The sequence below is a fragment of the Amphibalanus amphitrite genome, unplaced genomic scaffold, assembly GCF_019059575.1.
Source record: "Amphibalanus amphitrite isolate SeventyFive unplaced genomic scaffold, NRLGWU_Aamphi_draft 000479F_arrow, whole genome shotgun sequence".
Classification (NCBI taxonomy): domain Eukaryota; kingdom Metazoa; phylum Arthropoda; class Thecostraca; order Balanomorpha; family Balanidae; genus Amphibalanus; species Amphibalanus amphitrite.
This window is the reverse complement of record NW_024881973.1, coordinates 309886-333862: the sequence shown is the minus strand read 5'-3', so window position 1 is coordinate 333862 and position 23977 is coordinate 309886. Positions and strand designations below refer to the sequence as shown.

The 23977-nt window shown below is 45.4% G+C and overlaps 1 protein-coding gene across 1 annotated transcript; it reads right to left on the bottom strand.

The window, feature by feature from the left end:
- Positions 1 to 2564: 2564 nt before the first annotated feature.
- LOC122392281 lies at positions 2565 to 5933 on the bottom strand. The gene is made up of 2 exons (XM_043386968.1): positions 4439 to 5933; positions 2565 to 2941 (listed from the first exon to the last, which is right to left on the bottom strand). Exons 1-2 carry the CDS (start codon positions 5931 to 5933, stop codon positions 2565 to 2567), a joined length of 1872 nt encoding a protein of 623 aa, XP_043242903.1.
- Positions 5934 to 23977: the final 18044 nt, after the last annotated feature.

Here is a 23977-nt window from a genome sequence, read left to right as displayed (position 1 = left end):
AAATACTGGAGATATCCGCTTCGTTCTATCACTTTTGTGCTTTGAAACCACGGTACTTAACCCTATTCCTGGCGGGCTCCGCCGGGACAAGAAACTGGCGGGGGGGGCCGATTCGCCCCCCCCCCTGAGATCTCGAGAACGAAGCAAGATAGCGACAAGCGGTAAACGGCATCGGATACGCACGGCCAAGATCTACAATTTTTACTAAGGTCATTTTCAGGTCAGGTCAAAGATGACGTCACAGGGGTCGAAAAAGTCAAAATGGCGGCACTAGATATGGAGAGAGTTTTTCTCGAATAACTTTCGAATTAGTCAAGATAGGAACAAACTAAGGGCATCATCGTGATCCTCTCGTCAATCCGCATCGAATGATATATATGTTGACCTCGAAAGGTCAAGGTCAAAGGTTGACCTCAGGTCACGTGACCTCGAGGTCATCATGTATATCTTTCGATGCGTCTTGACGAGCTGAACACAATGAGACCATCCACGCGTCTGTATCTTGTTCCTGTACGGAGTTATTGGCCAAAAACCTTTGGTGACCTTTGATGACGTCACATGACCTCACAGCTGCCCAACAGCAAAACAGACCTCAAGGTAGTGAAGGTTGATCGTATATGAAGTCATGTATGGTATATGGGGCCATTCCGACCCGTTTTAGTGGTAAAAACAGGGAGTTGATTTTTCCCCCATTGACTTATAATGGGGAGGTCGCGAAATTGACCTGACCTTAGGTCACCGATATCAAAATTCCGAGATATACAAATTGCACATACTGGTACCCTAACTAAACCCTGAAGAGAAGAAATTGATCGGTCAAAAACTCTAGCTCTGGCGTGATTGCAAACTTTTCTGAGGTAGGGTCACCAAACCGCCTCTGGTGACCTGACCTGAGGTCAGATCAACTCAAAATTTTCAGACATGTTGCGTAGAAGCCTTTTAGGAAAAGTCAGAAAATTTGAGCTTCCTAGCTCAACGCGTTTGGGAGAAATAACCAAAAAACCTCAGGGGGGGGCTCCTGAGGCCCCCCCCCCCGCCAGGAATAGGGTTAACAGCAGGACACTTGGTGCTTCTTTGTTTGGTGTACTTATCCATGGGTCAGGTCAAATGAGGTCAACTGAGGTCAAATGACGTTTTTGCCAATAACTTGGCACATAATGACGCGAGAGCTTAAAAAATGGTATCATTGTGTTCCTGGTGATCAGCCGAATCAAATGATATGCGATATGATGCAATTTGGTTAATTTGAACTTAATTTATTAATTTAAGTTTACTTAAAATTTAAGAAAAAACTTTAAGTACACTTGAGCAAGCTAAAAAGTATATCATTCGACGCGCCTTGACGTGCTGAGTTCACTGGTGCTTTTCTTTTTGCTCTATCTTAATTAGATCAAAAGTTATAGGCGAAAAACTTTTGACCTGTTTTTAGCGAAATTTTTACATTTATACCCCCCAAACCCCCCTAAATATTGACCTAGAGCAACCAAATTTGCACAGGGGCGAGAACTCCGGGGGCCCACCTACCTACCAAATTTGGTGTTTCTAGGTGCCATAGGAGCCAATCGCGAGGGGGGCGGCGCATCGACCACCCCCCCCTGCCAGGCCGTGGTTATGAAAAATGCCCTGCCAGGGCGAGGGTTAAAGGGGATATACGTTGTGGATTCAATGATATCTTTTACTTGCGTTTAGTTTCTGCTTTATTTGAAAGTTATTTATTACTGTAAAAGTTTACTAAATGTGGTAATTTTGACCCCGGGTACTTGAACTTTTACTGGTACTGTCTCCCCGACGACGTCAATAGGACATAACACTTTACCAGCCCTGGGAAAAGGGCCACCTTCGTGAAATATAAAGATATCGTTGTTTTTCATTTTGACATTATTATTTTTCATTTTCTTTTTAAAACTGGTGCCAGAAGTGCACAATTCGCGAAAAAGTATTTAAAACTATTCAACATATTGGTACTATGTTTGTACTCTCTACGGCACCTACTGTATGATGGCATAGCGATGACGTCACACTCAGGCCAATCAGCCTTCAGAAGACAGACTCGTCGGATTGTGTCCGATAAGCTGATTGGTTAAAGCTGAGCTGATTGGAGCTGATTGGTTAAAAACCAAAGCCTCGCCACGGGTGGCTGTATAACAGGATAAGGACGCATTCCTGGGATAAGGACGCATTCCTCTTTTAAAATCGCTAATACCTACGAATGGAGGCCGAAATCGGCCGTGAGGAGATCAACTGGGGGGTTTTCGGACACGGGCTACAAGATTGCTATCTCAGTTTCAATCCCCATGTTAAAGGTGGCTGTTATTATAGTTTTGCTATCCTCGCGTTGTGTTTTGTAATCTTAAATCTTAAATAAATGTGATACTTAATAAATAAACCAGCTTAAATTGCTAAGTACTTAATAACGGTTTAAACACTCTTAACACTTCATGTTGACTCCTCTATTTTCAGTAAAAATCTTTTTTCATTTCTCGAGCAGCTCACGCTCGAGCCTCATTGATATAAAATCCTCCCAAACATCTTCCCCTCACTTTGGATTGTTCCCAATCCAACAATTACACCAGCAGGCCGCTGACATCCAGTCGGACCATCTTTGTGACTGGTCTTGTGACGATCTTGTCTCGCATCCTCACAGACGCCACTCTGACGTGACCATCGTCACCTCTCATCACTTGGTCTATGCGTCCCATCGGCCACTTTCCTCGTGGAGAAGACGGGTCGACCACCAACACCACGTCACCAGGTGCTATGTCGGGTTTCGGATCAAGCCACTTCTGTCTCCGCTGTAGCGACGGCAGATATTCCCTGAGCCATCGCCTCCAGTACTCTGTTGACAGCTGTTGTATACGTTTCCAGCGCTGCCTTACCCCCGCCTCATTGGAATCTGATGATACTGTCATCTCGATTGCTGTGTGACCCACGAGGAAGTTGGCTGGCGTGAGCGGCTGGTCATCAGTTGGGTCGTTGGATAACACCGTCAGTGGCCTTGTGTTCATCAGCGCCTCTACTTTACAGAACGCTGTCTGCAGCTCTTCATCAGAGAGGTCAGCATGCTCGAGAGTCTTCATCAACGCTCTCTTCGCGATCTTTACCATTGCTTCACACGCTCCATTGAAGTGTGGAGCACCAGGAGGAATGAACGTCCACTTCGTGCGTGACTTCAGAAGTTCACGCTGAATCTGACTGTTGTCCAATCCGTGAAAGGACTGCTGCAGTTCCTTTGAAGCCCGTGTGAAGTTTCTTCCATTGTCAGATATGATCTCTGAGGGCTCGCCTTTTCTGGAAATGAATCTCATCAGAGCCCGAATGAAACTGGATGTATCTAGCCCGTACGTCATCTCCAGATGAACGGCTCTGACCTGGAGGCAGGTGAAGATACATAGGTACCGTTTTTGCCTGACCTTTCCACGACCTTGTTTTGTCAGGAATGGTCCTGCAAAGTCAACTGCCGTCTTGTCAAAGGCGCGGAAGCGCGTTCTCACTTGGTTGCTTTGCTTGGGCGCCATCACTTGTGTCTCGGCTGACTTTCGGAGCTTCTGACACTTTACGCACTGGTGAATGCATTTCTTGATCATCTCCCGCGCAGCAGGCACCCAGAAGCGCGTTCGTAAGCTGGCCAAGGTGTGCTCTACACCTAAGCCATGTTCAGTGTCCTCGTGCAGCTGACGAATTATCAGTCTGCTGATTGGGTGTCCCTTTGGAAGCAGAACAGGATGCTTGGCGCTGTAGCTCAAGTCGGAGCGCTGTAGCCTGCCTCCAACTCTGAGTATGCCGTCCTCGTCCATGAATGGACACAGCTTCTTCACTGAGCTTTGACGACATCTTTTGACACCGGATCCTTCACTTGTCTTCAGCTGCTTCATTTCTTCAGAAAATGACTCTTCCTGAGCTCGTTTAATCCAGAACTGTTCCGCTTCATCTACTTCAGTTGGACCTAGCCCCTCTGGTTCAGTACATCTGGCTGGGCGTTTTCTCAGTTTTTCTTTCAGTGCTTTGATGAATCGCATCACCCAGGCTGTGATTCGAATGAACCTAGTCCAGCTAGAGAACTTTTCCGGGAGGAGTCGTAACTCCGCGCTTGAGGCTGGAGCTCTTATGGCGAACGTGTTTCTTTGCTCTCGTCTGACCAGTTCGGTTCTGTCAAAATCTTCATCACTGAAGTGTCTTTTTGTCGGCCATGTACGGTCTTCATCCACCAGGAACTCCGGCCCATGCCACCACAGCCTGTGACCTCGAAGCGCCTCGAGACTCAGTCCTCTTGTCGGCGCGTCGGCTGGGTTTTCCTTGCCTGGTACGTGCTGCCATTGCTCCGGCACCGTACACTCACGGATTTCTGACACTCGGTGGGCCACAAATGCTTGAAACCTAGAAACTTCGTTTCTGATCCAGCAGAGGACATCCATTGAGTCTGACCAGAAATGGACCTCACATAGCTCCTTCCCAAGAGCGCTGCACACTTTCTTGACTAGACGCAGTCCCAAGAGCGCCCCCATGAGTTCCAGTCTGGCGATCGTCTTCTTCTTTGCTTTCGGTGCCACTCTGGCACGTGCCAGGACGAGATTGGAGCACCTCTCACCCATGCTTTCGGATACGACATATACAGCAGCGGCATATGCCTGCTCAGAGGCATCACTGAAGACATGGAGCTCTTGGTCAGGTTCACCCTTGAAGCGGTGAATACATCTTGGCACAGCTATGGTCTCCAGTTCTGCGAGTTCGGAGAACCACGCGTTCCACTGTTTCTGCTGATCCTCAGGTAGGATGTCGTCCCACTTGATCGTGCAGTCCCAGGTTTGCTGAAATAACATCTTGGCACGGAGTGTGAATGGTGCGAATAGGCACAACGGGTCGAAGATGGCAGCCATCTCCTTCAGAACAGCTCTCTTGGTCCATCTTCCTGTCACCGGCGGTCGCTTGGACACATCCAGTGATAGAATGTCGTCTTCTGTCGACCACACCACGCCGAGAGCTTTGGTTGGTTCTGATCCTTTGTCTTCAATGAAGTGTTTTGAGGTGCCGGCTCTGTCTTCTTCTGGTACTGTTTCCATCACTTCTTGACTGTTTGATTTCCACTTCGTCATCTTCATGCCAGCATCTTCCAGCAGCTCACTAACTTGCCTCCTTGCTCCGATGGCGGATTCCGAATCCTTAAATGATGCGATCTCGTCGTCCATGTAAACGTGCTTGCTGATTACTTCAGACGCAACAGGGTACTTCTCTGCGTTGAGTCGCGCATGCTCCTTCAGAACAAACTGCGCGACGAACGGTGCTGCAGCGTTTCCGAAGATCCATCTTTTGGCCTCAAAAACTGTTGGTTCTTCATCTTGCTTCATGTTGCGCCATAGAACGCGGTGGAACTTCTGATCTTTTGGCGCCAGCTCGACTTGAAGGAACATCTCCTTTACATCTCCGACTAAGGCGATAGGATGTTGTCTGAATCCGACTAGCGTTTCGATCAGGTCGCTGTAAAGCGATGGTCCCGGAAGGAGCTGTGAGTTGAGACTGATTCCCTCACTTTTGGCCGCTGCGTCGTACACGATTCGGATCTTGGATGACGCCTTGTCCTCTCGAATGACGGGAAAGTGTGGAAGGAACCACTCATCCTCTCCACTGTTTGATCTCTGCGCCGTGGGAGTTTTGGTCATATAACCTTTCTTCACGTACTCTTCAAGAATGTCGTTATACTTTGCAGCAAGATGAGCTCCCCGACGATGAAGAGAATTCTCCAGCTTCACTAGGCGAATCAGCGCAGATTCGTAGTTGCTTTTCAGCTGCGGTTCGTTTTCTCGCCATGGTACTGCAACTTGATATCTACTTCCTTGTTTCTTCAATGAACTTGCAGCTTTCTTCATAGCCACTTTTTCTTCAGCTGACAGAAGATTGGTCTCGGTGGTCTTGACGTCCAGCACCTCCAGATCTGTCATCGCTCTCATTGCTTGAATTTCTTCGTTTAGTGACTTATCTGTCAGGCAAGTTCTCAAGGTTCTTGCGACGTTTGTCATGCTCTTCAGCTTTTGTAGGTTAGAAGGATCTTCATTGTCTTGAACGCAGCCGAATGCTGTCCATCCAAGTGGCGTTAGGACAGCGACTGGGCTCGAACTCTCGCCGGAGACAGTCTTCAGAGGCACAAAGATGGGCATTGTCTCAGGGCTAAGACCGATCAGTAGGTCCACTTCTCTTCCAGCCATCTTTGGAAAGGGGATGTCTACCATGTGTGGCCAACGCTGCTTCACATCCTGCCAGCTCGTACATACGGAGGCTCCTTCCAGACTGGGAATGACGTGAACATCTAAGGACGTTTCAAACCTACTCTGGGTAGAGGCTATCCGGACAGCTCCTGACGTCATTTTCACATCCGTCTTGCCATTGACCGTCCCAAGCTCAAATTTGACTTCTCCTTGTAGTCCGAGCTCGTCTGCAGCAGCTTTACTTATGTAACTGGCGTCAGAGCAGGGATCTAAGAGTGCGTTCAGCTTCAGAAATCGATCCTGACAGTGCACTAATACCGGGGCCGTCTGAAACGCGACTTTTCCACTTCGCTTCTCTTGTCTCTGGGCAGCGGTATTAAAACTTGCACCGGGAGCCGCGGACACCTGTGCACTACTTGTTGGAGCACTATCTTCTTTAGCACAAGCGCGGCCCTCGACCGTTCTCGGAATGAATTCCTTGGCCTGGCTGCTGAGTGTCGGAGTCCTGTAAGACGGTCGGGCTACTTCAGGTGAGTTTCGAGAGTTTCCACCTCCACTGGCATGCAGGAGGCTGTGATGAGTGCCACCACAGCCCTCAACAGCACAGCCGGGAAACCTGCGGCAGTTAGTTCCCCTGTGCTTGCCACGCAGACATCTAAAGCACAATCCTTCGGTTTTGCAGAATGCATATCTTCTAGCAACATCCCAGTTCCGTAGTTCAGCGCAATCTTCAGTCGCGTGTTCTGCGTGACACACTGCACATTTCAGCCGACTGAAGACATGCCGGCTGGCCTGCCTTGTGGCAGCGTACGTCTTCTTTGTTCCGCGGCTATGCATTCTAGGTCTTGGCTCATCCTGCTCGCTACTGGCTGCTGTTGCTTCCTTGGCTCTTTTTTCCAGCATGACTTCTTCAGCTAGCCACTTTGAAAATGTTTCGAAGCTGTCTTGTTGACTCGTCGTGCTTAGCCACCTTTGATAGTTCTTGATGTAGGAGTGGTGAACTTTTTCAGACACAAGCATATAAAATGCTGATACTTCCGAAAGATCTCCGTCTGATCCATTTTCCTTCAGACTGGTGACGAGACTTGTCACCTTATCTGAGTACTCTTCAAGCTTCTTTGTATCGTTTTCACCTATCTTGGGGAAGTTGCGAATGCTGGCTATCTCTGCTCGCACTCGCCTGGCATGACCACCATACTTTCTTTCCAACTCTTCTCTAGCTTTCTCATAACCAGCTTTCGACAACCCATATCGTTCTACCATTTGTAGGGGCTCGCCGGTCAAACTGTTCTTGAGGTAGACCATCTTGAGCTCAGCCAACGCGTTCGAGTTGCCGACGAAAGCATCGAATACCGCCCTCCAGTCACTGTAACCCTTTCTGCCATCGAATATAGGCAGTTCTGGCGGCTTTATACCCTTGATGGACGAATCCGTCGCATCTTGGGATCGGTTCGTGTTTTCCTTGTCCTTTGCTTCATTTTCTTTTTGCGTGCTCGGCTGTTCACTCGCTTCACTGCTCGCACTTGTTTCCTCACAATACAGGTTTCCTGACAGTTTCTTGCGGATATACTTGTTTGCCATGCTGACGGAATCTTGAATGCTGGCTTCTACTCCATGAAACATGTCCCATAGTGGTCCTGATTCTACTTCACCGCTGTTCTTCTCTTCCCAGATGGCCTCTACTACATCTAATAGCTCACTCGCCTGCTCTCCTAGCTCACCTGTTATCTTTTGGAGCTCTGAGAGTGAGGATTCTTGGTCGCAAATCAGCGAACTTAACTTGGATTCATTCATTCGAATCTCCTTCAGTATTCTTTGCCTCTTCTTCATTTTACTTTCCACAATCTGGCTCTCCATGATTTCTTCAACGGCTACGCCAGCGCTTGAATTGCCGGCTTTGCGCGATTTTCCCATATCCGGAGTCACATGCACCAGATGTTATTATAGTTTTGCTATCCTCGCGTTGTGTTTTGTAATCTTAAATCTTAAATAAATGTGATACTTAATAAATAAACCAGCTTAAATTGCTAAGTACTTAATAACGGTTTAAACACTCTTAACACTTCATGTTGACTCCTCTATTTTCAGTAAAAATCTTTTTTCATTTCTCGAGCAGCTCACGCTCGAGCCTCATTGATATAAAATCCTCCCAAACAGTGGCCCTTTTCCTTTAACCCTATTCCTGGCGGGGGGGGCCTCAGGAGCCCCCCCTGAGGTTTTTTGGTTATTTCTCCCAAACGCGTTGAGCTAGGAAGCTCAAATTTTCTGACTTTTCCTATAAGGCTTCTACGCAACAGGTCTGAAAATTTTGAGTTGATCTGACCTCAGGTCAGGTCACCAGAGGCGGTTTGGTGAGCCTACCTCAGAAAAGTTTGCAATCACGCCAGAGCTAGAGTTTTTGACCGATCAATTTCTTCTCTTCAGGCTTTAGTTAGGGTACCAGTATGTGCAATTTGTATATCTCGGAATTTTGATATCGGTGACCTAAGGTCAGGTCAGTTTCGCGACCTCCCATTATAAGTCAATGGGGGAAAAATCATCTCCCTGTTTTTACCACTAAAACGGGTCGGAATGGCCCCATATACCATACATGACTTCATATACGATCAACCTTCACTACTTTGAGGTCTGTTTTGCTGTTGGGCAGCTGTGAGGTCATGTGACGTCATCAAAGGTCACCAAAGGTTTTTGGCCAATAACTCCGTACAGGAGCAAGATACAGACGCGTGGATGGTCTCATTGTGTTCAGCTCGTCAAGACGCATCGAATGATATACATGATGACCTCGAGGTCACGTGACCTGAGGTCAACCTTTGACCTTGACCTTTCGAGGTCAACATATATATCTTTCGATGCGGATTGACGAGAGGATCACGATGATGCCCTTAGTTTGTTCCTATCTTGACTAATTTGAAAGTTATTGGAGAAAAACTCTCTCCATATCTAGCGCCGCCATTTTGACTTTTTCGACCCCTGTGACGTCATCTTTGACCTGACCTGAAAATGACCTTAGTAAAAATTGTAGATCTTGTCCATTCGTATCCGATGCCGTTTACCGCTTGTCGCTATCTTGCTTCGTTCTCGAGATCTCAGGGGGGGGGGCCGAATCGGCCCCCCCGCCAGTTTCTTGTCCCGGCGGAGCCCGCCAGGAATAGGGTTAATGTGTTTGCCCATTTGTTAGGATATCATGCATTTGGGAGAATTGTGTCATGATTGCCATTTTTCTTCATCCAGTGTCATTTAGCAAATCAAATTTGAGTTCAGAAGGTTTATCAAAAATGCTTTCAAATCTTTTATGGCAGTAGTTGATTTTCATAATACCGACAAAATACCAAATGCTTTTGGTATATGGTATACCGAAATTTTGGTAACCGATTGACACAACTAGTGTATACTGATGTGTGCCCCGATTGTTTATGTGTCCATAGGTATTACATGAAATCATGATCTGAGAAGCTTTTACCAAATATGCAGTCAAAAAATTTCACAAAAATTAAATTCAGCTTGCCTAAAACGCAATATTCTTAGATGACCTAGGTTGACCTTGACCCTGACCTTGACATCTGTACATCGTCGAACAACATATTCCATGATAGGTGGGAGGTAAGACTGGCAAAAAAGGCCGAAATCAAGGTGTCAAAAGCTCACAAGCAAGGCCCATAGCCAACGCAAGATGTCGAGAGTTGGCCATTTGGGTAATGACATGACCTGAAAAACAAGGTCATATCTCCAAAACCAAAAATCACAGAGACTTGAAATTTTCAGTCGACATTGAGAAAGGATAGAGAAGCAGCTATACGAAAAATCAACCTTCTAGCTCTAAAAATGTTGAGTGCAGAGCAGAAAGACTACCTGGGGGAGGGGGGTGGCAACCACCCCCCATGTGCGGGCGAGGGTTAAGCGATTAAAGGAACTCGAACTTGGAGAAGAGGAGTGGATATAGGCAAAAGTAAAAATATCTAGTATGACACTGGTAATTTGCTGCCTCTAATTACCCCCAAATCAAACAACTGACAGACTAAATAGCTTTCTGGATCACTTGACGGAGAGTGTTTGTCTCGCACAGTGTTACTCACTGACAGCTATTTTAATTTTTGGTGACTTCAATGCAGGGAACATTTACCTAAACAAAGACAGTACACGAAGAGTGGCAACTTATGTGTTATTTTATAGAATAGGAATAGAAAAAATCACCTTTCTGCAGTAGATGCAAGGAGTCTCTATAGAAACAATTGCAAATAAATTTTGGTTTTGCAAGGAAGTGAACGACTTTTGGAAAGCAATAGAAGACTTTATCAATGGAGTAAACGTTTTTGAAGGTGTGGTATCATTAGCCGCGATTACATAGGGCTAGTTGCCAGATAGTGGAATTCCGATACCGAGACATTTATCCCACTAACAGACATTTCAGGCACATTCCGCTAGTTCTGACGACATATCCGGCCAGAAGGCCGGATAAGTCGTCAGAACCAGCGAAATGTGCCTGAAATATCTCGTTAGTGGAATAAAAGTATCGGTATCGGAATTCCACTATCTGGCAACTAACGTTATGTAAACGCGGCTATTGACATGTAAAAAGGCCATATTGGGCTCCCCTGTCAACATGGTTAATAATCGGGTTATTGATGTAGGAAAAAGTATGCTTGCTTTGCTAGGAAGATGAATCTAAATGTTAACTTCTTCATCAACATGTTAAAGGGACCCTCCCACCTTCAAAAAAGTTTATGAATTGGCATGAAAGTGATGTCGCTCGGTTTAGAAAGAGCGAAAACAAATATCTACCAAATTTCACCGAAAAATATTCACCGGTTTTCAAGATATTAGACCTTTACTTTTGTTCACTTTTGGGATCTCCGCTGTTCCTAGCGACTTTATTTGGAAGCAATAGTTTGGCAGCTGAAAGTGCGGCACTTGTTGCGCGCAAAGCAGCATATACCACCGCGTGCTACAAAACGTTTTAGTCAAACATTTAAAAATCGTTAGATATCTGCGCTGACGTCACACATTCAGAGGGGTATTCCTATGCATTAGCCCCTCTGAATCAAAATGCTGCAATTTTGAAATTCAATATATCCGATTTAAGGCATTTCTCGAAGTTGTGAGTGCCGAAACCGGTAATTGTGAGCCAGGGACCCCATTTTGGCTATCTCAACTCAAATCTAATGTTAAGGTGGGAGGGTCCCTTTAAAGATTGAACTTTCGAATGAAAGATGCATGGCAAAAAGAAATGGTCAGATGGAAAGATTTTCGGGAACATGGGGTGCACTTGAATCTGCCATTGCGACAGGACAGTGAAAAAAAAACAGCGCCGCGGCGCCATCATCACCCTGGCTTCAGCCGCCGTCCAGAGCGGCCGGGAATCATTACGTAAATATGCAACAAGTTTCATGTTAAATGTATTGCTCAACATCTATCCAAGTGTGAATACCTGTCGTATGCAAGTAAACTTAAAAAAGTTCAAGCACACCGAAAAAAAGATATACTTTGTTACCAATCTAATTGAGCTTTAATTTTCTTAACCCGCGCCCCGTTGGGCTCTGCCGAGCAACGCGCCCGGTTGGGGGGGGGGGCCATTTTGGCCCCCCCCTAAGATCTCGAGAACCACGCAACATAGCGACAAGAGGTAAACGGCGTTGGATAGCCCCAACGGGGAACTACCTTGTGACCCAATTTTATTGACCTAGGTCAAACCGATGACGTCACAGGTCAGGTCAAAGGTCCAATTTTCACCGTTTACAGGCACTTCAAGAAATGCGTTGTAAAATCGAGTAAAATGCATTTCATTGAAAATCATCGATGGGGAAATGTTCTTCAAACACATATTTTGCTATTTGAGGTCACTGATACCAGGTCAGGTCACAGAGGTCAGGTCACGGGGGGGTCACAATATGAAAGTGTCGTGTGATACATGTTTTATGGTCCATTTTACATGACAAATGCGATTATATGGGTCAGGCAGCCTTTGGGGCCAGCTTAGATCACGTTTTGGTCAAGGTCAGGTCAAGGTCAGGTCAAATTAGGTCAAATTTCAAAGTTAATATTTTTGCATAAAATGGGTATCGAATCGATGCAGCTCGTCACGGGGAGTTCAATGGTGGTCTTTGTTTTGCCGTACGAGGTCTAGAATTGCTAAAAATTGAGTTCAAAAATTTGACGTCATCATTTTTGAACAGTTTTTTCGCTATAACTTGGCCAAAAAACGAGATATCGATCTGAAATTTGGTATGTATATAGAAGAGCGCTGGGACTATCACATATATTCCGGTTTTTTCGAAATTCGGAAAAATTTTGGATTTTTTCAAAGTTTTTCTAAAAAAATCAATTTTTTGATTTTTTTTGGGTCAAAAACCAAAAATTTTGAAAATCCGAGATAGCAGTTTGGTAGCGCCGCCTTTTGTCTACTAGACCATATAAAGAACTTTGAAATTGCTTGATAACTGTAGATTTGGTGAGCGTTTGAAGATTGCATGTTTTTTGCTCATTTTTGCTCGAACATGACCTCAGTTTGACCTCAATAACTCCTGACCTAAGGTGACCTAAGACTTGAAATTTGGTGTGAAGGTGTCAAATTGATGCCCGGGAAGGTACTGAAAATTTGGCGGCGCTGCGCGCCGCCGTTTTCTTGCTATTCAGGAAAAACCACAGGGGGGGGCCAAAATGGCCCCCCCCCAACGGGGCGAGGGTTAACCCTCGCCCGCACATGGGGGGGGGGTGGTTGCCACCCCCCCCCAAGTAGTCTTTCTGCTCTGCACTCAACATTTTTAGAGCTAGAAGGCTGATTTTTCGTATAGCTGCTCCTCTATCCTTTCTTAACCCGCGCCCCGCTGGGGGGGGGGGCAGAATCTGCCCCCCTCCCGTTTTTCGTCAATAACTTCTAAACGCGTTACGCCAGCGACGTCAAACTTTCAGTACCTTATCATACGTCAATTTGACACGTTCCCTGAAAATTTCAGCGAAATCCGTCGGAAAATGTTTGAGAAATTGACGTTTTTGTGACATCATGTTCGCCATTTTCGCCTCAAAAACGGCAAAATTTCAAACGCCGCTAACATCTTCATTTTTAAAGGAATCAAGACGTAACAAAAAAGGTTATACGTGATTCTACTTTGTCTATCAAATGGCTATCTCGGTTTTTTGAAAATTTTGGATTTTGACCCAATTTTTTTTTTTCTCAAAAAAGTGACTTTTTTGGGAAAATCATTATAAAATCAAAAATTTTGAGTGTATCGAAAAAAACCAGAATATATGTCAGAGAAGTAGTCTATGTGCACGTATATACCAATTTTTAGAAGAATCGGTTCAAAAATGTGGGAGTTATTCAAAATTTTATGACGTCACGATACACAAAATTTTTGAAAAATGATTTTTTTGGAAGTTATAGACCTCGTACGGAAACCAAAATAGCACCATTCGATTCGCCGTGAAAAACTGCATCAGATAGACACCTTTTTAGGCCTTAACAACCAACTTCAAAATTTGACCTCACTTGACCTGACCTTGACCTGACCTCGACCTGAAATTCATCCAGAGGTGGTCCATATCACTTATTGAGTGTGCTTTTTGAATTCTATGAGTAAAATGACCCATAAAACATGTGTCGCACATGCCCTTTTCTATATTTTGTTTTTGGTGACCTGACCTGACCTGACCTGACCTTGACCTTGACCTTTGAATGACATTGTATGCAACGAATATTGTCTTGGTAGTCTAAGAACACGTTTTGGGCAATCAGTCTCAGTCCATTCTCCGGCAACTACGGTGCAAGGCCGATACTGTAGAAACATTTTGTACCCTTGACCTGACCTTGACCTGACCTCTGACCTACCTAAGCAAAAAAAATTGGGCTTTTTAGATCCGCCTTGTTGAGAGCTTTCGATTGCCGTTTTCCGCGTCTTTCTACGACCATCGGTTCGGAAGTTAGACAGGGGGGGGGCAGAATCTGCCCCCCCCCCCAGCAGGGCGCGTATGGCTGAATAGCCCAGCGGGGCGCGGGCTATGACCCAGCCAGCAATTCGCTTGGGCTGAACTGTGGCAAGCGTCGGGCAGCTTGGGCTTAGCTTGGGTCTGCCCACTTTGATCAAAACCAATGTATTTTTTACTAGGGCTGAGCTGGGGCATGCCGCAGCTATGTCCACGTGCGGATAGCAGTAGCTCAGCCCGACATCTGCCCGCGCATCCAAAACAGGCTTAACTTGGGCGGAGCGCGGGCTGATCAAGCAGGCTGTGTCCTTCGGCTAACTGGAGTAAAGCCAGAGCTTAGCCATACTTGTTCGGCTGTTCGCGCATGCGCAGTTCTGCGCCAATCATGTGCAGCGTTTGTGACAGTCTGTGCGCTGTGCGACGAGACGACACACCGGTGTTGTGGCATTTGGTGGTTGATGTTTGGGCGCGTGTGACAGCGCGAAGAAGGAATAGTGCTCACTGCTCTTATCAAGTGGACTGGCATGGAGTTTTACAGTAGGTAAGTGTATTGAATGGTGCGCTTGATCGTATGTAAACGTCATGATTTTGACTGAGTTTGACGCCATCAAACATGAAGCTGAATAGCTGTTCAGCCTGGCGTCTTATACCCTCGCTCAGAAAAGCTGCATTCCGTGCCTTTATATCTTTTTGAAATACCAGCACTTCTGACCCAGGAAAATGAAATATAAAACACAAATATTTATCTACTTATCACCGAGCACGCTCATTCTCTGTCCGCATTTAAAATCAAATGAACATTTTATACGGATCAATGAGAAGTGTTTTTACAATATTAATGCATCAATAAGTTATTTTTCAAGCAAACATGCAATGTAAATTAAACCAATTAATCTCTTTTTCAGGTACGTACCATTAGAGCAAATGGTTCCAAAAATGGAATAGTTCTACAAACCAGGACCGGGTGGACGCCGCAGTCGCCCTCGCCAAGTGGTTTAGCGGAAACTGCCTGCTTATAATTAAGTAGGTATACCTACATATACGGAAACTGCGCCGAAAGCTGGCCGACCACCTACTGCAGATGTGTGTGTGTGGAGGAGCCAGACGCCTCCAAAGCTCCCATTCACCAGAGTGAAGTTCCTTATAAACGATTGTTTGCTTATTGCTTTATGTCTTATGAGCGATTACTTGCTGTCCTTACTTTATGCTTTCAGTTGAGTGTTTAACCAAGTATTATGAACGGGGAGGTAGGCTAGCGGGCCTTGTGATTGTTTTATAGTTTTGATGGCGTTTTTTCATGACTCATGCCATGTTACTGCTGCAGTTTGCAGTCCACTGTTTCATGTATTTGTGTTTCATTTGACGTGTCTGTAGTCGTTTGAAATATACATTGAGTCAAAGTCAACCACTACTTTCCTTTTGCAATGCTCGAGCTTCGATGACCGGTTAACCCTATTAGTGGCAGGCTCCTGGCTACCCCCTATTAGTGGCAGGGGGGGGGGCTGTTTACGACCCCCCCTTGATATCTCGAGATCTAACGGGCCGATTTTCAAAATTCAAACGGCATTCGATTTCGCTCAACGAGATCTACATTTCTAAAAAAAATAAAATTGAAAAATGTCAATAGGGGGTAGAGGGGGGTAAAAACGGGCAAATTGCAGATACATTTTAGACTGTTTATCACGGCCAGGTTTCTGAACCAATCTTAACACAACTTTTGCCGATCGATAGAGAATGAACCAGGAATTCACATGGATCCTAAAAATATGCATTTTCAAAAATCATAGGCGGATACAGATCATTGAGATTGGGGGTACACAAAAAGTATAGTAAATAAGGTTTTTGTTGGTACTGTTTCTAAAAAGGGTGGCAATGGTCTTGTTATGTTACAATTTTCTCATGAGAGAACGACTAAAATTGTATTGGTCATGCATAGGCGGTGTCAGGGCACCTATGTTGGGAGGTAAAAAATAACCCCCCTTTTTGGACGCCTGGATCCGCCTATTATAGCAAAAACGTGTCAAAAGAGGATGCACAATAACTTTGTATATGTTATCACATGATACCTTTCATTCACTGTTCGTAAAACTGGTGCAGCATCGTGATCTTCGCCCAAATGACTCGCTTCACGAATAGGACCCCCCAATTCCCAGTGCTCTGGAGCCGCCCCTGGTAAAGTTATGAACTTGAAATTTTCAGGGAATGTGCCCAATTTAGTTTTAGGAAAAGTCAGAAAATTTCAGCATCGTAGCTTCAGCGGTTTCGGAGATATTCCCGAAAAACCTGAGGGGTGGATAAAAACAACCCCCCCCCCTCCCACTAATAGGGTTAACAGAGCATATGAGTGACCGTAACAATTTTAAATATGCATTGAAACCGCACAACCTGCTGAAAGTGCATTGGCTGCTCCTTGCTACTTGATCCAGTGTGAAGCAAAAGCAAGATGAAGTCAAGTCGAGACTTGAGAAAACAGGAGCCATCACTCGAGCCGAACCCGAGCAAAGCCACAGCAGTTTGCAATGTATAAACTCCATTCACTTCTATGGCTTAAGTCGGGATAGACAGGGCACACAGAGTGGGCTTGCCGGAGTTCAGCCCGCTCGGGCCCAGAGTAATCTCCATTATATAAATGGATTCACTGCTCGGGCTTAAATCGGGCTAACGCCAATCGTCGCTCAACTAGGGCTAAACTACGGCTGTCCGGAGGTCGCAGAGCGGGCATACCTCCGGCAGAGCATGGGCTTTAGTCGGCGTATTTGTGTCATACGCCGACTTTAGCCCAAGCCCTAGCCGACTTTAGCCCGACTAAAAATCTCGGGCAATCCGCACTTGAGCCTGCTTGGGCCCGGAGCAAAATTGCTGGCTGGGGAGCTTGTCCACTGAAAATTTCAAGTTTCAAGTTCAAGTATCGTAGCCGGTCCCGTAGCTCAGTTGGTTAGAGCGTTGGACTCCGCGTGGTGAGAGCACGCGTTCCCGGTTATGACAGTCCGGGTTCGAAGCGCGACGGGCGCTCGACATTTATGGGCCTCCTGACAGGTATGGCTGCGGTTGGTGGCAGGCCGTAGCCAGGTGAAGTCAGCGAGGGGACCGGCCGTGCGCGGCTTTGTGCGCACGTTAAACTTTGGACTCTAAATTCTGCCATAGAATCGGAATTGCGCGATCGGAGGGTAGAGGGCAGGGTCATCGCAACAAGCTTCGCTTAGCGGTGGCTCTGTCCTTGTGAATCCTTCCCATCAAAAGGTTCGGACTAAATTTCTAAAAAAAAATAAAAAATAAAAAAAAGTTTCTGTGATTTTTGGTTTCGGAGATATGACCTTGTTTTTCAGGTCATGTCATGACCCAAATGGCCAATTCTCAACATCTTGCGTTTGCCATGGGCCTTGTGATCTTTTGACACCCTGATTTCGGCCTTTTTTGCCAGTCTTACATCCCACCTATCATGGAACATGTTGTTCGACGATGTACAGGGTCAAGGTCAGGGTCAAGGTCAACCTAGGTCATCTAAGATAATTGCGTTTTAGGCAAGCTGAATTTACTTTTTGTGAAGTTTTTTTTGACTGCATTTTTGGTAAAAGCTTCTCAGATCATGATTTCATGTAATATGGACCCAAAAACAATCGGTGCACACATCAGCATACACACAGACACACACACACATACAAACACATATAATTGACCTTGACCTAACTTGACCTGAAATGACCTCAGCAGCAAAATTATGGTCGGGTAGTGTGACAAATAGGTTCTAGCTGGCTTGGCACCAGAAAACAGCAACGTCATCGGTATTTGATAAGCAGCGCACTTGATATCCAACAGTGACCCAAAACAGCAACATTTTTTAGTTTGACCTAGCCTTGAAGGTCAATGACTGACCTGAGAAGGTAAAACTGGGTATCATTGGATTCGTCTCTTCCAAAGAATCTTTTTGGTCTTTACTGCTAAGCTCTATCTCCAACAGGAACGAAATGGCGCGGGGGGGGGGGGGGGTGGCAACCACACCCCCCCCCCCCATGTGCGTTCTAGGATGGGAAAATGGCATGTGCGGGCGAGGGTTAAGAATTAAGCATCACAAAATATGCAAAGAAATAACCAAGTAAGAAATACTAACGGATTTCATGGTAGTGCAGCCATTGAAGCCCCATAGATGAGTCTCGAAGAATAGCCGTTCCATCAAGTTTTGTAGTGAGCTTTCCTTCCACGTAGTCTTCCACTGTACCGAGTGCTCGTTCCATCACGATATAGTAAAAACTCCGTGACTTTTCCACGTGGTAGAGCCTTGAAAAGAAATGGCGTTAAACAACATTTAACCCGCGCTCTGCTGGGGGGGGGGGATGTGTTTGAACTAGAGATAGCAATCGGATACCAACTTTTTGGTATACCGATACCAAACCGATACCAACTTGGTATTTGGTATTTCAATCGTAATGTGTTTGGTATTTTGTTGGCATCATAAGCCCTCACTAATGTATAAGAGGCAGAGAAATCGGTAAAAATTGGTATTTCCCTCAGTTTCCAAGTTGGTTTGGTTTCGGTATTTTCTCGTGGTTTTGGTTGGTATTTGGTTTGGTATCGGTATTCCGATTTTCCATAATTGACATCACTAGTTTGAACACCCCCTGCGGTTTTTCGCGAATAGGTACCTCAAAAACGACGGCGCGAAGCGCCGCCGTTTTTGGTACACCTTATCATACATCTTTTCTACAAATGTGTAAAAACTTCGAACCCAGGTCACTTAAGGTCAGGTCACCAGGTCAGGTCAAGTGACCTCACTACCTAAAAAGTTTCAATGTCTGCCAAAGCCACACCGAGTGACCGATCGCTTTGAAACTTTCAGAGATTGATAAGAGCAGTAATATGCACAAATTTTCATCTTGGAATTTTTACATCGATGACCTAAGGTCAGGTCAATTTTGCGACCTCTCCATTATAAGTCAAAGGGAGAAAATTGAAAGTCGCCTTTTTTACACGGAAGTCATTTAAAACACTCTAAAACACTAAATTACTAGTATCTTTGACACACTGAACATGAAAATGGCACCCGTGACCCCTTTTAATGCCACTGAGGTCAACTCAGGTTACCAATGGTATCTGACTGTTTTTCGCGAATAATTTTTGATAGAGGCATGCTAGAGTGATGAAAACACCTTAGTTGTGTTTGAATCGATGAAGGGATCGACAGACATGCAACTTGACCTTTACCGGTCAGGTCATGACCTTGGCCTTAGGTCAAATTTTCAAATTGACCTTTCAAGGTCGAGTGATAGTTCATTCGACGCGTCTTGACGAGAGGAACACGATGCTGGTAAAATAAAGATCTGCAAGGTTTGAGACAAAAGTTATTGCAGAAAAACGGTTTCCGAAAACATCGGTTATTTTGGCAGTTTTTGCCCCCTGCAGGCAAAACTGTTGAAGGTAGGTCAAATCTGAGATAATTATTCAGAAAGAACGTTAATAGGGCTATCAAATGCGCTTTTTCGCGGCGCTGTAGCTGTATTAGTTTCCGAGCTGAGCGTCGATTTGTTGAAAATTGTCGACATCTGACCTACAAATCGGCGAATTTTGGCCTTTAATGACCCTTGGCGACCTGACCTTTGACCTGACCAAAAAAGTGGCCAAAGTGATTTCTTCCTTATTTCTGACGTTCTTTCGAACGCCGCCTTTCACATATCGCTACGTGGCCCAGGAGCCGAGTTAGAAGGGGGGGGGGGGTTAACACGCGCCCCGTTGGGCTCTGCCGAGCAACGCGCCCTGTTGGGGGGGGGCATTTTGCCCCCTCCCCTAAGATCTCGAGAACCACGCAACCTAGCGACAAGCGGCAAACAATGTTGAATACCCCTATCAGGGAAATACCTTGTGACCCAATTTTATTGACCTAAGTCAAACCGATGACGTCACAGGTCAGGTCAAAAGTCCAATTTTTACCCTTTACAAGCATTTCAAGAAATGCGTTGTAAAATCGAGTAAAATGCATTTCATTGATCGATGAGAAAATGTTCTTCAAACACATATTATGCTATTTGAGGTCAGTGATACCAGGTCAGGTCACAGACGTCAGGTCACGGGGGGTCACAATATGAAAGTGTCGTGTGATACATGTTTTATGGTTCATTTTACATGACAAATGCGATTATGTGGGTCAGGCAGCCTTTGGGACCAGCTTAGGTCACCTTTTGGTCAAGGTCAGGTCAAGGTCAGGTGAAGGTCAGGTCAAGGTCAGGTCAAGGTCAGGTCAAATTAGGTCAAATTTCAAAGTTAAAATTTTTGCATAAAATGTGTATCGAATCGACGCAGCTCGTCACGGGGAGTTCAATGGTGGTCTTTGTTTTGCCGTACGTGGTCTAGAATCGCCAAAAATTTAGTTAAAAAAATTTGACGTCATCATTTTTGAACAGTTTTTTTTTTCGCTATAACTTGGCCAAAAAACGAGATGTCGATCTGAAATTTGATTTGTGTATAGAAGAGCGCAGGGACTATCAAATATATTCCGGTTTTTCGAAATTCGGAAAAAATCGGGATTTTTTTAGTTTTTTTTCTTAAAAAAATCAATTTTATGTTTTTTGGGGGTCAAAAACCCACAATTTTGAAAATCAGAGATAACAGTTTTGTAGCGCCGCTTTTTGTCTACTAGACCATATAAAGAACTTTGAAATTGCCGAAGCGTCATTATTCTTTTCCTCAGGTTAATAAATATCTAAAAAGTTAATTTTTTTCCTCAGCGATGCCCGTTTTTAAAAACGATTAACTTTTTAGATAACTTTGAAATTGCTTGATAACTGTAGATTTGGTGAGCGTTTCAAGATTGCATGTTTTTTGCTCATTTCTGCTCGAACATTACCTCAATTTGACCTCAATAACTCCTGACCTAAGGTGACCTAAGACTTGAAATTTATTGTGAGGGTGTCAAATTGATGCCCTGGAGGGTACTGAAATTTTGGCGGCGCTGCGCGCTGCCGTTTTCTTGCTATTCAGGAAAAACCACAGAGGGGGCCAAAATGACCTGCCAACGGGGCGAGGGTTAAACACCCCCCAGCAGGGCGTGGAAATCCAGGACCCCCAGCCGGGAGCGGGTTAACCCTCGCCCTGGCAGGGGGGTCGATGCGACCCCCCCTAAGGTTTTTCGAGGATAGCGTAAAAACGGCGGCGCGCAGCGCCGCCTAATTTGGCACAGTCTATGGGGCAACCTTTTTACATATGACCTGAAAATTTCAGGTCCGGGTGACCTTGGGTCAGGTCACCAGGTCAGAAAAACCGGTACAAGGTCATAGTCAAATTTCAATTTTCTTTTTGCACCTGTCCAACTCACAGTTTTCGACTGATTTCGTTCAAACTTTCAGGATGTGCTAGGTTCACCAAGTTGTATAACAGATAGTCCGGTTTTTTTGAGGTCACTGACCTGAGGTCAGTTAGAGGTCATTACGTCGTAATGTTAAGCCTATGGGAAAATACTAAATTCGGAAAATACTGGAGATATCCGCTTCGTTTTATCACTTTTGTGCTTTGAAACCACGGTACTTAACAGCAGGTCACTTGGTGCTTCTTTGTTTGGTGTACTTATCCATGGGTCAGGTCAAATGAGGTCAACTGAGGTCAAATGACGTTTTTGCCAATAACTTGGCACATAATGACGCTAGAGCTTAAAAAATGGTATCATTGTGTTCCTGGTGATCAGCCGAATCAATTGATATGCGATATGATGCAATTTGGTTAACTTGAACTTAATTTATTAATTTAAGTTTACTTAAAATTTAAGAAAAACTTTAAGTACACTTAAGCAAGCTAAAAAGTATATCATTCGACGCGCCTTGACGTGCTGAGTTAACTGGTGCTTTTCTTTTTGCTCTATCTTAATTAGATCAAAAGTTATAAGCGAAAAACTTTTGACCTGTTTTTAGCGAATTTTTACATTTATACCCCCCAAAACCCCCCTAAATATTGACCTAGAGCAACCAAATTTGCACAGGGGCGAGAACTCCGGGGGGCCCACCTACCTACCAAATTTGGTGTTTCTAGGTGCCATAGGAGCCAATCGCGAGGGGGGTTCGCATCGACCCCCCCCCTGCCAGGCCGTGTTATGAAAAATGCCCTGCCAGGGCGAGGGTTAACCTGCGCCCCGCTTGGGGCCCTGGATTTCCGCGTTCTGCTGGAAGGGAAGGGGGTGCGTTTGAACACCCCATTCTAACTCGGCTCCTGGACCTCGAAGCGATACGCTATAAGCGGGTTTTAAAAGAACGCCCAAAATAGATACAAAAAAAAACTTCAGTTATTTTAGGTCAGGTCAAAGCCCGAGATTTGTCAAAAGATTTGTCATTCCAACAGCACGCTGTTAACCCGCGCCCTGATGGGGGGGGGGCCATTTTGGCCCCCCCCCCCCTGTGGTCTTTCTTAAATAGCGAGAAAACGGCGACGCGCAGCGCCGCCAAATTTTGGGTACCTTACCGGGCATCAATTTGACACCTTCACACAAAATTTCAAGTCACAGGTCACCTCAGGTCAGGAGTTATTGAGGTCAAACTGAGGTCATGTTCGAGTAAAAATGAGCAAAAAACATGACATCTTTAAACGCTCACAAATTCTACAGTTAACAAGCAATTTTAAAGTGTGGTTGTGTAGAGAAAAGACGGCGCTACAAAACTGCTATCTCGGATTTTCGAAATTTTGGGATTTTGACCCCCAAAAATCAAAAAAATTGATGTTTTTAGAAAAACTCAAAAAATTTCCAAAAAATTTTCGAATTTCGAAAAAACCGGAATATATGTGATAGTCCGTGCGCTCTTCGATATACATACCAAATTTTAGATCGATGCCTCTTTTTTTGGCCAAGTTATAGTGAAAAAACTGTTAAAAATTGATGACGTCAAATTTTTGAACTCAATTTTTAGCAATTCTAGACCTCGTAGCGCAAAACGGAGACCACCGTTGAACTCCCCGTGACGAGCTGCATCGAATCGATACCCATTTTATGCAAAAATATCAACTTTGAAATTTGACCTAATTTGACCTGACCTTGACCTGACCTTGACCTGACCTTGACCAAAACGTGACCTAAGCTGGCCCTAAAGTCTGTCTGACCCACATAATCGCATTTGTCATGTAAAATGGACCATAAAACATGTATCACACGACACTTTCATATTGTGACCCCCCAGTGACCTGACCTCTGTGACCTGACCTGGTATCAGTGACCTCAAATAGCAAACTATGTGTTTGAAGAACATTTCCCCATCGATGATTTTCAATGAAATGCATTTTACTCGATTTTACAACGCATTTCTTGAAATGCCTGTTAACGGTGAAAATTCGACCTTTGACCTGACCTGTGACGTCATCGGTTTGACCGAGGTCAATGAAATTGGGTCACAAGGTAGTTCCCCGTTGGGGCTATCCAACACCGTTTACCGCTTGTCGCTATGTTGCGTGGTTCTCGAGATCTGAGGGGGGGGGGCCAAAATGGCCCCCCCCCCATCAGACCGCGGTGCTCGGCAGACCCCATCTGGGCGCGGGTTAACCCTCGCCGGACCTATTGGTTTTCTACATACGCGCCGGCCGAGGGGGGGGGGGGGCGGGTACGACCCCCCCTCGCCGTTTCGCCCCTGGTGGAGCTAGCGCGTCGCGGAAAAAACGAGCGTGTGCGCCGTTACGAGACGCAGAGATTGGTACCCGATTTTAAGGTCCTAGGTCAACCGGTGACCTCTGAGGTCAGGTCAAGTGCCCCAGGGTACGGTTCAGTTTTTGGTGAATAACTTCGCAAAAAACGGCCGCAGAGCCGCGATTTTGGCAGCATCGTGTTCGCCTTGATCAGGCGCGTCGAATGATATACTTTTTGTCCGGGTCAGGTCAACTTGGGGTGTTGACCTCAGGTC

What these genes read in the sequence shown, in the direction of transcription:
- LOC122392281 (XM_043386968.1), bottom strand. Translation starts at nt 5,933, where the DNA reads ATGACAGATCTGGAGGTGCTGGACGTCAAGACCACCGAGACCAATCTT. An exon ending in CGCTCTTGGGAAGGAGCTAT is followed by an intron (nt 2,942 to 4,438) that starts GTGAGGTCCATT and finishes CGCTCACGCCAG; the next exon opens with CCAACTTCCTCGTGGGTCAC.